The sequence below is a fragment of the Enoplosus armatus genome, chromosome 13 (assembly GCF_043641665.1).
Source record: "Enoplosus armatus isolate fEnoArm2 chromosome 13, fEnoArm2.hap1, whole genome shotgun sequence".
Taxonomy (NCBI): Eukaryota; Metazoa; Chordata; class Actinopteri; order Centrarchiformes; family Enoplosidae; genus Enoplosus; species Enoplosus armatus.
Window position 1 is genome coordinate 12,760,429 of NC_092192.1, and position 15,169 is coordinate 12,775,597.

At 40.3% G+C, this 15,169-nt stretch overlaps 2 protein-coding genes across 2 annotated transcripts; both read left to right on the forward strand.

Moving 5' to 3' along the window:
• The first annotated feature begins 8 nt into the window (after nt 1–8).
• proser1 (proline and serine rich 1) lies at nt 9–9,453 on the forward strand. Its single transcript, XM_070917734.1, has 12 exons — nt 9–53; nt 146–211; nt 1,438–1,506; nt 1,733–1,827; nt 1,987–2,080; nt 2,412–2,522; nt 3,014–3,115; nt 3,756–3,834; nt 4,136–4,228; nt 5,467–6,796; nt 8,015–8,159; nt 8,276–9,453. The coding sequence occupies exons 1-12, from the start codon at nt 9–11 to the stop codon at nt 8,399–8,401; spliced, it is 2,355 nt and encodes a 784-aa protein (XP_070773835.1). The 3' UTR covers nt 8,402–9,453.
• A 1,111-nt stretch (nt 9,454–10,564) lies between these two features.
• Nucleotides 10,565–14,583, forward strand: stoml3b (stomatin (EPB72)-like 3b). Its single transcript, XM_070917330.1, has 7 exons — nt 10,565–10,636; nt 12,442–12,545; nt 12,662–12,734; nt 12,865–12,947; nt 13,061–13,264; nt 13,788–13,922; nt 14,072–14,583. Exons 1-7 carry the CDS (start codon nt 10,573–10,575, stop codon nt 14,258–14,260), a joined length of 852 nt encoding a protein of 283 aa, XP_070773431.1. The 5' UTR covers nt 10,565–10,572; the 3' UTR covers nt 14,261–14,583.
• The last annotated feature ends 586 nt before the right edge of the window (nt 14,584–15,169 follow it).

Consider the following 15,169-nt stretch of genomic DNA (forward strand, 5'->3'; position numbering starts at 1 on the left):
CTTCAAACATGGATAAGAAATCATTTGATATTGTCTTGGATGAGATAAGAAAGGTAAGGAGTGTCTAATCCTAAATCGCCTGTCTGATTTAAGATTTGAAATCGTCTCAATTTAAGGTTTGGTAATTTTTCATTCTGTGTTTCAGTGCGTCCTGACCGATCAGCGGATCAAAGCCATAGAGCAGGTGCATGGATATTTCTCCAGTGAGCAGGTAACTGTCCAAACAGCAGCACTGTCTTGTAATGTTTACATCTCAGTTTCAATCTCCAGCTCAACACATACTGTGCCCCACAAATTCTTCACAGTCCTTCACAGTGTGTGTTTGTCATAATAGAAAATAGAAAATGCCTCCATATGCCTCATATTAGGACCTGATAATATTACTACTACTTGGCTCACCTTATAACCAGTGTTGCATATGGGTAGATTTTAAAATTGAATTTGTAAATAAATGGAACTTGTGTGTTAGTTATGATGTTTTGACATAGGTGCAGTGGTGGAATGTAACTAAGTACATTTACTCTTACTTAAGTACAATTTTAAGTACTTTACTTTATTTTTCTTCTCATGCCACTTTATACTACTACTCCACTACAATTCAGAGGGAAATGTGACACTTTTTATTCCACTACAATTCTTTCACAGCTTTTATAACTAGTAACTAACTAATTCTGTAACTTTACTTTAATTTTTGATTTTTTGTACACAAGTCTTATGGAGATGTACAGGTACAGCTGAAATAATTAGTTGATTAAACAATTGGCAGATATTTTGATAATCAAGTAATTTTTCATGTAAAAATGCCAAACATTTCTTGGTTCCAGCTTCTCAAATGTGAGGACTGGCTGCATTTCCTTTTGATTATTTCAATTTATTTTGAATAATTTGAGGTTTGAACTATTGGTTTTGTGAAGGTGTTACTTTGGGCTCTGGGTAATTGTGACAGCATTTTTTGCAAACCAAAGAATCAATCAATTCATTGAAAAAATAATCAGCAGATGAATCCATGATTAAAATAGTCATTATTTGCAGTCCTATACAAAATAGTTAAAATTAGCTTCACCTCAACCTCAACTTCAAAACAAATGTAAAATACTGTGTTTACATTAATAAGTAATAATAATCTTATATCCGTCACAGGGGCTATTTATCTGGATTGAGTATTACTTTTAATACTTTAACTACATTTACTACATTTACTTAAGTAACATTTTCAATACAGGACTTTTACTTGTAATGGAGTATTTTTACACTGTGGTATTAGTAGGTGTGCAAATTAATATAATCACAAAACTTAATTAGGTGAAATGCAGTGTCCAGTGTCTTTTATCAATAAAGGTGCTAGTCAAAATTGTCATGTTTTCACACTTCTTCCATACCTGAGCAGTGCAGCTCTAGTGTTATTGTAAGTTGTAACACTGTCTTTAACATCTGCAGGTGATGGAGATACTGAAGTACTTCTCATGGGCAGAGCCACAGATCAAGGCAGTTAAAGCTCTGCAGCATGTGAGTGTGTGGGTTTTAAATGATTGGGGCACCAAAGTTAGTGGTTTGCATTGGTAAATGTGTTTATTCATTTATATTTTGCTAAAAATAGATATAATAGAAATGTGTAAATACACCAATATTAGCGAAACTGTAAATATTGTTTTGTGTTGAATTGACATCTCTCTATGTCATTAGTATGTTTGAAAGTGCTCATTAAATATGTTTCTCCTTCTGTTGCCCTTAGAAAATGGTTGCAATCCCTACAACCAAAGTTGCAAATATCCTGAATTGCTTCACCTTCTCAAAGGACAGACTGATTGTGCTGGAACTAATAGCTTTGTGAGTACATTTTGAAAATGCATTTATGCACCCTAAATGGACTTTAAAACATTGTCAAGTCATGTTGTATTGTAATATCAGCCTGTTTGATTCAGTCAGTCGTGCAGTTGTTAGATTAGTTGGTTATTCGTTAAATAGCAAATATCTGCTCCCTTACAGGAACATTTCAGATGCTCAAAATTATCGTCCTGTGGAGGATCTGTTTCGCATACACTTGTCTGAGAAGAAGCGGGCTCGCAGGATACTGGAGCAAGTAAGTTCACCATTACAAATTCAGCGTCATGGTGTAATTTGTGTTTTAGGTGAATTAGCATACAAAGCATTTTTTTTTACTAATGTTATGTGTATGTCTTGGTATCAGAAGACCTTGGGGAGTCCCTTTGGTAACCATAAAGTCCAAGGGAACAAGTGTTGCCTAGTGCGATGTACAGGGACCAGCGATTGATGCAATTAAAATAGCGGTGTGCATGTGTTAATGTATTGTCTTTGACATCCCTATTAATTCTAATATTTTAATGCATGCTGTACACACAATCAAACTTACACACACAATTTCTAAAATAATACACCTCCTGTTTCACTAGGTGTGTAAGGTTGGCTGCAAGGCTCCTGTCGCCATGATCTCCTCCTGTGGTATGATACCAGGAAATCCATACCCTAAAGGCAGACCCAGCCTGGTCAGTGGCACATTCCCTGTAAGTATGTGCAGGAGCATTCCTGAAGGCTTCGCAGTCCTGAGCTAAAGGATTTTACATAGCTAACCACCACCAACTCTCAGTAGAAATAAAGATGTAGATTTTATTATGTCTTTGGTATGTACTTCCCTATAGTTTAACCTGTTCCACCTCCATGTCTCAGGATATTAGTGAACAGAACAAAGTTCAGAATCTACATGAAGTAACCTTTTTTTCCCTTAATTTACAAAATTGGAAAGGTTATGTATAAAACAACATTGTGTAAATTACATATGAAAGCTAAATACAATTTAGGAAGATTAGTGGTGATTTCTCACTGGTGTGGCAAAAACACACACACACATATTTCTTTGTCTTGTGATTTTAATCTAAGTAGACAGCAAAAAAGTGGCACGTGTTTCAGCCCCTGGAGGTTTTTCTGGATTTTTTTTCTTTGCCTGCTCAAAATAAGCCTGACCATGGAAAAAAATGTGTTTTGTGTATAATCACAGGGAATCCCTCCAGTAAAGAAGGAAGGCGAGAAGAAAGAGGACACCTCTAACAGTATGGAAGGGAAGGGAATTGCTTCTCGTATTATTGGACCATTCAAACCTGTAAGCACTACAATGGGAATCACTGACTGGGATGATGTAATAGTGCCAAGATGCCCCCAGAGAAATCTTATGACTGAGTGACGAGGCCTCACATGACTAATTACATTATTTACACATGATAAAAACTTCAACCTACATGTTAAGCCATGTTATATAAGCTAATGATAGACCATGGTGAGAGTGATAAAATGGACTGTACAGTAGAGGGCATAAACAGAATAATAGAAACGTATAGAAACTAATATATGAGTCAGAGGACATTACTAGCCACCCTTCACATTTAGATGTAAAACACAGAAAGCGACTTTGCACACTGTACTCCAGCTATTTGCATATAATGTAAATGTTCTGGTGAAAAATCTTCCATTATTTATGTTTTATTTGCTGGTATGTAAGCATAGTCATCTTGGAATATGGGAACATTATCAAAAAAAAAAAAACGTTGCATCATCTGCTGCATAAAAATGACTAATTTATTGGCTTTTAAATGACCATTTAGAGCAGTGGTTTGACTCTGTTTTCACACAGTGTTATCCTCAATGTAATCAGTGTGTTAATGACCATTGAAAACTTGCATTACAGATTGTGATCAGACAGAATTAGCTGATCAGTTAAGTGTTTTTGTCTCTGCCTTTTCTAGTTCCCTTCAACCTACAACCCTCATCGGCCCGTGCCCTACCCTATACCACCCTGCCGACCCCATGCTACCATTGCACCAAGTAAGAAACAACCTAGTTACAGTACACACACTGTACCTGCCCTGTACAGGGCAGAGAAACAATCGAACACTATACAACTTGACAATGATAAGAAAACAGATATGTAAGATAGCAAGCTCTCAGACAGTTGATGAATTGATAATGCTGCTTTGAGTGGTTTTAGGTGCAGTTAGGCTTGCTTGTTTTTACTGCCATCTGGGTTTGGTTGAGGTATAGTTCGTAGTGGGGTGATTCTTACGTTTGTATGTGTGTATGTATGAATGTGTGGTGGACACTGTTAATATTTGCAACTGCTACTCAGGTGCGTACAACAACGCAGGCCTTGTTTCTATGGGAGGGGTTATAACAGCCAACGTGGCCCCTCCCCCCTACAACTCCACCCACAAAGTAGCAGGTACGATTTAAGTGTGCGCGCGTATGTGTGACAGCAAATAGACACTCCTTGAAGCTTGCTGCCTAACTACCTGGCATGCTGCTTACCTGCGCTTCTCAAGTTTATTGCCTTTATCAGGTGAAGAATGTGCTTCTTACTTCTGCTGGAGTACACTGAGTGACCAGAAAAATACATTCCCCTGTACATTTCAATCCAATCCAATACAACAGCTGTGTATTGGGTTCCTTTAATTCAGAACTGATGGGAGAGATGTCCATTCAATTTTGTGATCATTTTTGAGGGGGGTTGTTGTCGTATTAGATTGAATTTTCACATTTTCACATAGTATTGCCACTAATTTTTCTTCTCCAAATAGATGTAGTAGACAAAATGGAAAATCCTATTGAAATACTTTTCAATATAATACAGTCCAATACAACACCACAGAATGGTAACACACAAACATCTAAAATTGTAGTCAAAAGCGCATGTTTTTTCAAGGCTTCTGTTTTCTGGTCAGTCATTGTAAAAGTATGTTTTGGTGAATTGTGAGGACGGGTCTTTGGTTGCCTGGACGGGGAATAGCTTCAAACTAATGGCATTAATCTTTTTCTTTCTGGAATCATGCTGTGTGCTGCATTTAACATGCATCGCTTTGGATAACTTGTTGTTTTTTTGAACGCACTGTCTCATCAGTTTTCATAGTTGAAATACATCTTTTAGGGCCTTTGGGGAGATATGTGGTCATAAGAACAAAGATGTCTCAAGTTTCATTAAATTGACAAATGTCCAAAGCAGTGTTGAGATAAGAACAGTGTGAGATGAAAGTTGATTTGAGGTGACCAAGCCAATTAAATTATTAAACATTTCCCCAAAGGTAAGAAGAAGACATATTCCAATATTGAAAATTGTTGGAATTTCCATGTAATAAGTTGCACGCAGGGATGCTCTCTGGCTATTCCTCCTTGCTGAGTGTCTCCTCTCCTTTTTCTTTTTAGATGTGAGTGGATTGCTTCTTCAACAATACTTTGTTGGGGTTTAACCTATTCTGTCTGTGTCCTGGAAAGAAATTTATTTTGATCAGTAACACTACAGATCAGAAAAGAAACAAAAAAATCAATAATTTAATGTTAGTCTGGTACTATTTAAATGTATTTCATTTGTTTTCTTGTTCTTAGTTGATTCTAACACCATTTCAGATAATAGCAGTCATCATTTTAGATTACCCTTTTCACCAACTCTTCTTTTTTTCCCTCCAGGTTATGCCAAACCAGGCAACCCGCAGCACACCACACCTGGAGTCAACAGCGGGCCCCTCCTCATTCCTCATGGCTCCACGCCTTCTACCCCTGTCCCACCCCATGCTTCTCCTGCACAGCCGACTCCCACAACCCCTATCACACCAGTTTTCCCTGGCATGGTTCCCTCTTACAACCCTAATGCCCCCTCTCCCTCCCCTGCTCCATCCCCATCTGTGATCAAAGCAGGTCCACAGACCCCCAGTGGCCATGCTACACCTACACCCTCATCTGTTATTAAAGCCCACACTCCTTCAGGCACCCCTTGTGGAACTCCTGTCCCGGGTAGCGGGGGGTTCTCCTCTTCCCCCTTCCATGTTGTTTCTCGGCCAGGCACCCCTGCTACCTCCCGCAGCGGCCCAGACCTCTTATGTCAGACGAACACCATGGGCTCATCTCAGCAGAAGGTTTTTTCCACAGACCACCAGTCAGGCATTCACCCACAAGCAGGTAACCCCTCTGGGTCAGTGATCCGAAGTTACACCCCCTCTGGACCACCATCTCTCACTCCTGGATCATCCACTCCAGTTATTCCAAGCTGTTCCACCCCAGGCCCCAGTCCCAAACCCTCCCCAGCCCATTCTGCACAGGTTCAGGCTGCCATGGCCGCGGCTGGAGTCCTGAACAGACACACAGCGGGTAGTAACAGCGGCAGTAACAGCCCTGTGCCCTCTGCTTTCAAGGGCACCTCTCGCTCTGGCACACCGTCTGTTAGCTCTCTGGTGGTACCAGGTTCTGCGCAGGCTGCCCTGGCACGTTCCTTCGGTCTGTCACATCCTTCAGGTTCTCCTCAAGTCTCTCTCTCTAGTCCTGTTGCTATCACCGGCCTCCAAGCTCTGTCCTCCAGCCCAGCACCCTCTCATTACCCTGGCCTGTCCCACTTTCCCTCCCTTTCTCCTTCCACCATCCCTTCATCCATGCCTCCCGCAACCAACATGTCTAACCATCCACCAACCTCCATGTACCCAGGCCTGGCTCCCAACGCTGCCCCCAGTGCAGCCTCCCCTTTTGGTCTGGGCCTCACCTCTGCCCCCTCTTTATTCCCAGGCCTTCCGCCTGGCCCTAGCCCCGCTGCCTTCCCAGGATTGGGGGTTTCAGGAGGACATAGTGCCGGGAGCCCTGTGTTGTCTTCATTCATGGGACTGCCAGGGGCCACTCCATCTTCAGTAGCATCGGTGGCACCACTGCAGGCAGCAGCAGCCGCAGCAGCAGCAGCCGCAGCTGGAGTTCCATCATCATCGCCAGTTTTGCCAGGCTTTGCGTCTGCTTTCAGCTCCAACTTCCAGCCAGGGTATGTGAGCTTTGAATATTTTCACTGGCCGGCATACAGAAGCCATGCCATATAGGTCTGTGTATGCAAATTGTGCTTGCTGTTGCAGTAGTCCTATTTTGTTACTCCCATTTCCAGTAACCACAGTAGTCAGACTTATGACATTGATTTTCACTTGCGTGTTAAATGGCTGGATAAAGGGCATTATAAATCATGTCCATTGATTTTTCTACTTAGGGTTTTATGGAAGTGGAAACACTGCAGCGACAAAGTGCAAAGTCCACTTGTACTCCTACTCTGGAGTGTCACGCCTAGACTTAGGTTAGCGTTGTCTCAAAGAGTTCATTGCCCACTGTACTAGGAGATTATTGTCAGTTATATATTTAGCCTTTGTTATCTTGTCAATGAACAAGTGTTGCAATCACAAGCCATTTCATGCACTCAAGAGGCAGGTGGCGTCCTAGGAGTTATTAAATGAACAAGCAGGTTATACTTTTATGTTTATGCATGGGGAATGGCAACAAGTGTCGTAAAGTACACATAAGACAAATTACATTTCCAACAATACTTCTAATCTTTATACTAGTATTTTGCTTCTACTGTTATAACATATAGAAAAAGTATCCACTCATACATACATTTGTATATTCATTTAGAATATAAACATAGATGTTGATACATTATTCTGTATACTCACAGCATGTACACAGACTAAAAGGAATAGTTTTTAGTTTAGACATTTTGTGAAATGTGCTTATTCACGTGGCAGAGAGCAGTGAGTCTCCGCTGGTTGCCTGGCAACTGGTCAGATATACTTTGGCACATTACACAGCCAATTGTCATTTTTACATGTCGGTTTTAGTACACATTAAACAAATGAGAATTAGAGACCTTTATAGGTGCTGGTTGGCAGATTTTGTTGCTGTTAGACAGAGCCAGGCTAGCTGTTAGCCCCTGTTTCCTGTCTTCATGCTAAGCTAAGCAGGATGCTGGCTCTAGCCTAATTTTTAAATGGACAGCTATGAGAGCATTATCGATCTTCTCATCTTACTCTCACTCTGCCAAGCATACTTCCCCAAAATGTTGCTTTAAAGAACATCAAAAACAATAGTTATTAAGAGTTCTATAGTCACAGAAAATATGTTCCTGTTTTCCATGTACTAGGATGTGTTGAGAGACTTTCATTATAACTAAAATAATATAACGTGTAGTCTCACAGTCATTATTCTGGTGTTACAGGTTGAGCAGTGGACTCCAGCCTCCAGGAAGCAGCGGGTTCCCTGGCTTGCTGTCCTTCCCTGGGGTACCAGGCTTCTCCCCCTCTGCCTCCCCTGCTGCCCTTGGTGGCCTCCACAACCCAGCCATGCACTCTGCCCTGCTGCAGGTAGACACACACACACACACACACACACACACGCACACACTATACTCTGGCAGTTATTATTTGAATATCAATTTGATAAAGCCTCACTGCTACAAAAACATTGTCTTTTTTTCCAGGCTCATCCCACATCTGCTTTGGAGAATTTTCCTCCTCAGCCCAACAGTTTCACCAACTACGGTCCAGGCCCAGGAAACCCCTTCCCTCTCCAACCTGGCCTACACCCCCAGTTGGGTTGGCAGTGAAACCCACAATACACTTTGAAACACTGAGTACACGTACATGCCGACCCCTGCCCTACCCCTCAGCTGTTGACACGTTTTGATTTTTGGCCTTGAACCCTGAAGAGCACAGGACAGTTTCAATATTGTTCAATAATACTACTATGATCAACACTATCATGACCAGTTGAAATAGTGTGTGGAAGAGATGGCATATCTCTTATATTATTCATAGTGAACAGTTGTAAATATCAGTAGTCAAAGTTGTTAGGTTTTACAAGTAGACTGTGACTGGTTTTAATGTTAGCTGAACTTGGCTGTTTTTAATCAAGTTTATCAACATTTATTAGTGAATAATGAAATATAGAAAAAATGGAAAAATGTACATGATATCATGTAATGACTTGACAGTATCCTCATGTAGTATTTCATGTCCACTCTCAGTGGAAAGGACATGCTTATGATACTGATTCCTTGTCCTGAATTGAATATTGTATTATGACATGAAATCTTAAGGTGACTTATGGTATGTTGAGTTGTATGACGCCGTCATATTTTGAAGTGGGCACACCATGAATATTTTGAATCCTTGTGCTGTGTCAACTGTGGGAACTTGCATATGGCAGTTCCACTCTTGTTTGTGTTATTTTGAGTGGACACACACTTGTGGCTGTCAGCAGTTTACTGTGATTCACATTTTGTATGTTTACAAAGTTCTTTTGACAGATGTCACCCTGCTAGTACTGTTTTTACAGTATTTGACCAAATGTACTGTATGCGGGTGTTTGTGAGAACAACTTGAAGCATTTATTGATAGATATGTGGACTGGATATAAAATGTCTGTATTCTTCAGTAATGCTTTGCAACATTAGTGAAAACTGTAAATTTACTTCATTTACTGTACACTCAGACAGTTGTTTGTTACACTGTGTTATTTTTGTCTTTTTTGCCCTTTTTTGTATTTGCACCTGTTTTTATTATTTTGTCAGTAAACTGCTGGTTGCTGTAGCTTGTTGCTGTATCTCTATTCTGTGCGATGCCATGGCTGTCAGGAAGGCCCCTTAAATAAAATAACTGGAGGTGGACAAAATAATGGAAGCACCGCATGGAAAAGACCTTTGTTACAAAGACAGCTAGACATGTCGATCCTATGGTTGAAGGCCAGCTGTTATTTACTTTTAAAGAGGTGCAACAATCATCACTTATTTATGTCGGAATTAATGGTGCAAAAGGACATGGACATACTGTATCAGCAAAGAAAAGGGTAAAAGTAAAGGTTCATGGTCAGAGAAAGACTAACAGGATAGTTGTTAAATATTACAAATTACAGCCTCAAATGTTACCAGATCATTGAATCTGTATTGAAGGCTGCGGTCATCATATACCTTAATTGATACAGAAATTATTATATTATATAACCCTCAATATTACAACAGATTTACAGTCTGCTTAGAGGTCTACACGGTGCTTATCATGAGTTTGTGTTTCTAATATTGCTCAACACAGGTGATGCTATCAGTCATATGTCAATTAGTCATGAGACTTACAACACCCAGTCATGGGATCTCAATGGAACAATTTCCATTTTCCACTTTGATTACTATTATCTGCTCAACCAATTCTGTTCTTTCTTGTCTTTGTTTCTTAAATTCCTCCTCTTTCTATGGTCTTGAAATAGGTCTTGTGAAGTATTCAGTTTTAGTCACTCACTGAATCCAGTTTTACAGAGTCAAATGTGCTAATTTTTTCCACAGATGCCAGGCTTTTGAATAGTTCCTCACTCTAGTAGGAGGTGCAATGAGGGAAAGTTCAACATAACATCCTGCATTTCTTCTTCAGACAAATACCTTCAGTGAATTGTTTTTAATACCTAATTCGGTTGGGACTGTTAAGACTGTACGAAGGCCCATATTCTGCAATCTCTTTGTGACAGTTTCTAGTGTATGCATCATGAAAAAATAATAGATGCATTTAATATCCTGCCCTATATTTTACTAGTATTTTCCGGTTATGTGTTAGTATGATAATTGTACTTTGTTGATGATCAACCCGGAGTCGGAGCCACACCTACACCATGTCTGAGCTCTGTTATATTGCAGCCGTGCAGCTTTAAAAGGCTGGGCGACTCCCTCCTGATTAGATTCACTTCGCCAGACTCTCTCAACACATTTCCCCTTTCAGTTTAAACCAGCACATGGAAATGGAGGACCAAATGGAAAGCCAGAAGAGAAGAGGAGTGAGCAAAGAAGATTTGATATGTAAGATAATTTCCTTTCACTGTCTTTTCATTTGAGCATTATTGTTACATAACTGGTTAACTAGTGTTAAAAAAAAGTCAAATATTACCATCAGCATACTTGCTCTAAGGCTTTGGTCAACAGTGTTGTTTACTCTTCCACGAACCACGAGTTCCACGTTGAATGTGATTTGTCATTATGTGTGCAGGAGTGTATTATGTCTGCCGTGCATATATATATATATATATATATATATATATATATAAGCTCACCTGTGCAGGTAAAAAACAGTCACAGAGGCAAGGGCAAAGTAGAACTCCATCGTCATGGAGACAGAAATCACATGTCACTGAGAGACAGAGTCCCAAAAGCATGTGACTGTGAGTGTTTGTGAGTGTCTCCCTTCATTTGTGTTTGTGTCTCTGTATCCATGCTCTGTGAAGTCAGGTGGACGAGGAACTGTCATGTTTCACAGCTGGGTTTGGTTTGTGTGTAAATGTTCTTCAATTTGGTTGCTGATAAGAAAATGTTTGAATATCAGAGAATTTTTGCAGCATAATTATTTCCCAGGTCTTTGTTGCCACCAACCTGTTGGACAGGATCATGTGACAGCTGTGTACACATCATTTACATGCATCCACTTCCAGTCCAGTATTTGTTGGTGACGATCATGAATTGGGTGCACAGATTATGTGTGTATTGTCCCAATTAGAATTTCTGTCTTCCATCCAAACAAACACCTAAACCTATTTAACGGAAATCATTTATAGATAAAATGAAGATTGCACAGTGTAATTGTGATTGTAACAATCCTCATAAACTCATAACCAACATAAGCACAACCTTTCCCAGTAACTATCATAGATCATGTGAAACAGTGGAAGTGAATTTGCAAGGATCTGCAATAATTCTACTTTACAGTTTTGTGCGGTGAAATCTCCATGAGTTCAGTTCAACAACAGGAAACAACGGCATTTCCTGTGGTTTGACTTGGAAAGAGAGACTAATGTTGTTTTTTATGATACCACGACAAAGAGAATTGTAACAAAAGGACATTGGCAAATTAAAATATAAATATCGTCCTCCGACATTGTAATACTGCAGGGTGCTCAAGTTTCAACCATGAAGTCAAATGTGCCTTTGATATGTGTTAATACGTCCAATCGATAGCTGTTGTCTATAATAATGAGCTGTGACCATGAGGGATTTGGTGTGAAATGTGATAGCTCTTTTTTTGCGAAACATGCACAGATAAAGACTGAAATATAGCCATTAGAGCTGGAAATGACTTGAATGAATGACTTCCTTTGTTACCACAGGGGCACTCCAGAGATCATGTTTCATGAGTACATTTTACTGTTTGCACTGTATGTGAGTTTCTCTGTGTGTCAAACATAGTATATAGCTGGAAAACTGAGGCACAATCCATTCATAGTGGTTATAAATGATATGATTTCGAGGACAATATTAATTACACGACACATTTAAAAATGAGCTGGTGTGCTCAGTGAAATGTAAAGTGTGTTGACCTTTTCAGCAGTTGAGGGTTGAAAGCTTTCCTAAAGGTCTCCTGTGTTGTTGTTACAGACGGCCAAAAGACATCACCTCCACTTCCAAAGGGATCCAAAGTATTTTCAAACTGGTTTCTGATCAGTAAGCTTCTGGACTTTATGGCAGATGATCACATTTCCCGTCATTATACCCCAGTGAATCAGATCTTGTTTCTTCTTGATGCAATCCTCTTCACAGCTCTAACTTTCCTCTCTATACTTCATATCAAACACTCAAACACACACTGTTGTCTCTCTCTCTCTCCCTCTCTCTAGCTGAACGGACAGGGTCTTTGGGATGCATTGGATGGGTCATAGTCATATTATCTGGCCTCTTCACACTTTTGCTCTTTCCCATCACCATCTGGTTTTGTCTGAAGGTGAGTGAGCTCAATAAATCAGCACACTGGGTTGAAGAGCATAAACCGGTATTTCCTTTATTGCAAATTTGAATGTAAATTGAGCTTGTGCTGTGGTCTTCCTGCTGGTATTGCAGATTGTTCAGGAGTACGAGCGCGCTGTCATCTTCAGACTGGGACGCATCACAGACAGGAGGGCTAAAGGACCAGGTAGAATCACTAACAATTTCAATTTCATTTTTTTGAGCAAGTGGTACAAAAAATCCTGGATTTGTGGAAAAATGAATGTCATTTTTGTTTTTTAAACAGAAAACTCATGTTCTTTCCTGTTTATCATCAGGAATTTTCTTTATCCTGCCGTGCACTGATTCCTTTGTGAAAGTGGATCTGCGAACTGTTTCATTTGACATCCCACCACAAGAGGTAGAGCAACACAAAACTGTCTTTGTCTGGAAAATGCTCTTTTGCAGCATTATAAAATGATTTCAGTTCAAATCTGTGGACACACACACAAACTAAATGTGTTTCTACTCTAGATCCTGACCAAGGACTCAGTTACAGTTTGTGTGGATGGAGTGGTGTACTTCCAGGTCAGTGACCCCATCGCGTCTGTGGCCAACGTATCTAATGCGGACTTCTCCACCCGTCTGCTGGCTCAAACCACCCTCAGGAATGTCCTGGGGACTAAGAACCTGGCTGAGCTCTTGTCTGACCGTGAGGGCATCGCTCACAGCATGCAGGTACAGAATCTAACGCTTTAAAGCTAAAAAACCTTTGAAAGTAGAGCAAATTTCACACTTGAATACACAAGCAAAGAGCAACTGGAAAATAAGTTATGTTATGTGTATTTTTCACTATGGTAAAATGCATTCAACATTCGATACTGTTATAAAGTTATGATGTGGTTTAAATAGATTTTTCAGAAGCTAGAATTTCTTTTCACTACTCCATCCATTTTTTGACATAAAGGCCTTTCTACATCACTGGGATCTCCTTTGAGACTTCATATTTACAAAGTGGAATCTCTCAGGCGGGCATCTCTGTCCCCAGATATCATATCTGTACTGAACAAAAGAGAAACTTTCTTGTGTTTTCTTTGTTTTCTGAAAGTTTCTCCCAAAGGAGGGCACCGCATCAATTGACATTTTGGTGGCTTGGTTTCCTTGGTTTTTAATCTGTAATGGAGAGCTTTATGTGTGAGATGATATGGAATAATCAATGTAAGCTGCAGGTATGAGTTCTTCCTCTTTCTGTCTTTTCCAGAGCAGCCTGGATGAAGCCACAGACAACTGGGGCATCAAGGTGGAGCGTGTGGAGATTAAAGATGTGAAGCTGCCACATCAGCTGCAGAGAGCCATGGCGGCTGAAGCAGAGGCTGCACGAGAGGCCAGAGCCAAGGTCAGAAACACGTAACACGACACATACAGAACATGCAATAATTCACTGTAAAACACAATGTGCACACACAAGCATTGAATAGTTATTGTGAGAGAAACATTGCGTTGTTTGTGGGCCATCCTCATCTCTCTTTCTTGACCTATGTACAGGTGATTGCAGCAGAGGGTGAGATGAACGCATCGCGTGCCCTGAAGGAGGCGTCCCTCGTGATCGCAGAGTCTCCGTCAGCGCTACAGCTTCGCTACCTGCAGACTCTCAACACCATCGCAGCCGAGAAGAACTCCACCATCATCTTCCCCCTGCCCATGGATATCATATCTCACTTCATGCGGAAGTGATAGCTCAGTTTTGCTGGTCCTCTGAAGTCACCGTTATAATAAAACATGAATTGGATGATATCAGGGTACATTTCTGTGGCTCCGTACAAAATAAACTGTCAGGGTGCAAGATAATGCTATTGTTATATGGTTGACATTTTTTTTCAGAGTGATCATAGAAACACCTTTATGGTTTATATATCCAAGCTGTGATCAGGCCAGACCTGCTAACCAATGTGATTTGGATTAAATTCAGAGTAGTCTAGTTTACATGTCTTTGACAAAAATAATTATGAAACTGCTATTTTTTGTTAAAATTATATAATAAATAATATCATATGATGTAATGTTGACCAGTTGCATATTTTGCTACATTAAATGTGAAATATTTAAAACTAACTGGTGAAGTTTTATTCTCAGTCATACAGCTCACAAAGCTTCTATTGCCGCATGTCTTGACCCTTGAGTCACTAATATGATGTCTGTGATACTGGTTTATGGTTTTGTCACTTCGCGTAGAACGTGTTAGTGATTTTTTCGCCATTGAGCAGCATTCTTAAAAATTCTCCAGGCTTCAGGTCACATTTTTAACATAAGCAGGCTCTGTGAAAAAAGAAGAAATCTAACATTGTCCTCGTCTACTAAGATTTATTTTATACGCAGCCCGTATTCCAAAAATGTGCCTAAACGAGCCGTCAGGATTTCCAAAAAGTTGTGATATCACAACTATACAGTCACCGCACTAAGCCACGCCCCCAACAGGTCATCCGATCCAGGCACAGCACACCCACCAAGTACAGGGACGAGCTCATCCACCCGCTCAGTCTGTCTGAGTTATTCGACAACTCTGCTCAGAACTACTCTTTTGTTTTTGGTGGTTGTTCAGTTTGTCTAAAACGGCTTGTTTCAGACAGAGGGTGAACTGAGGGG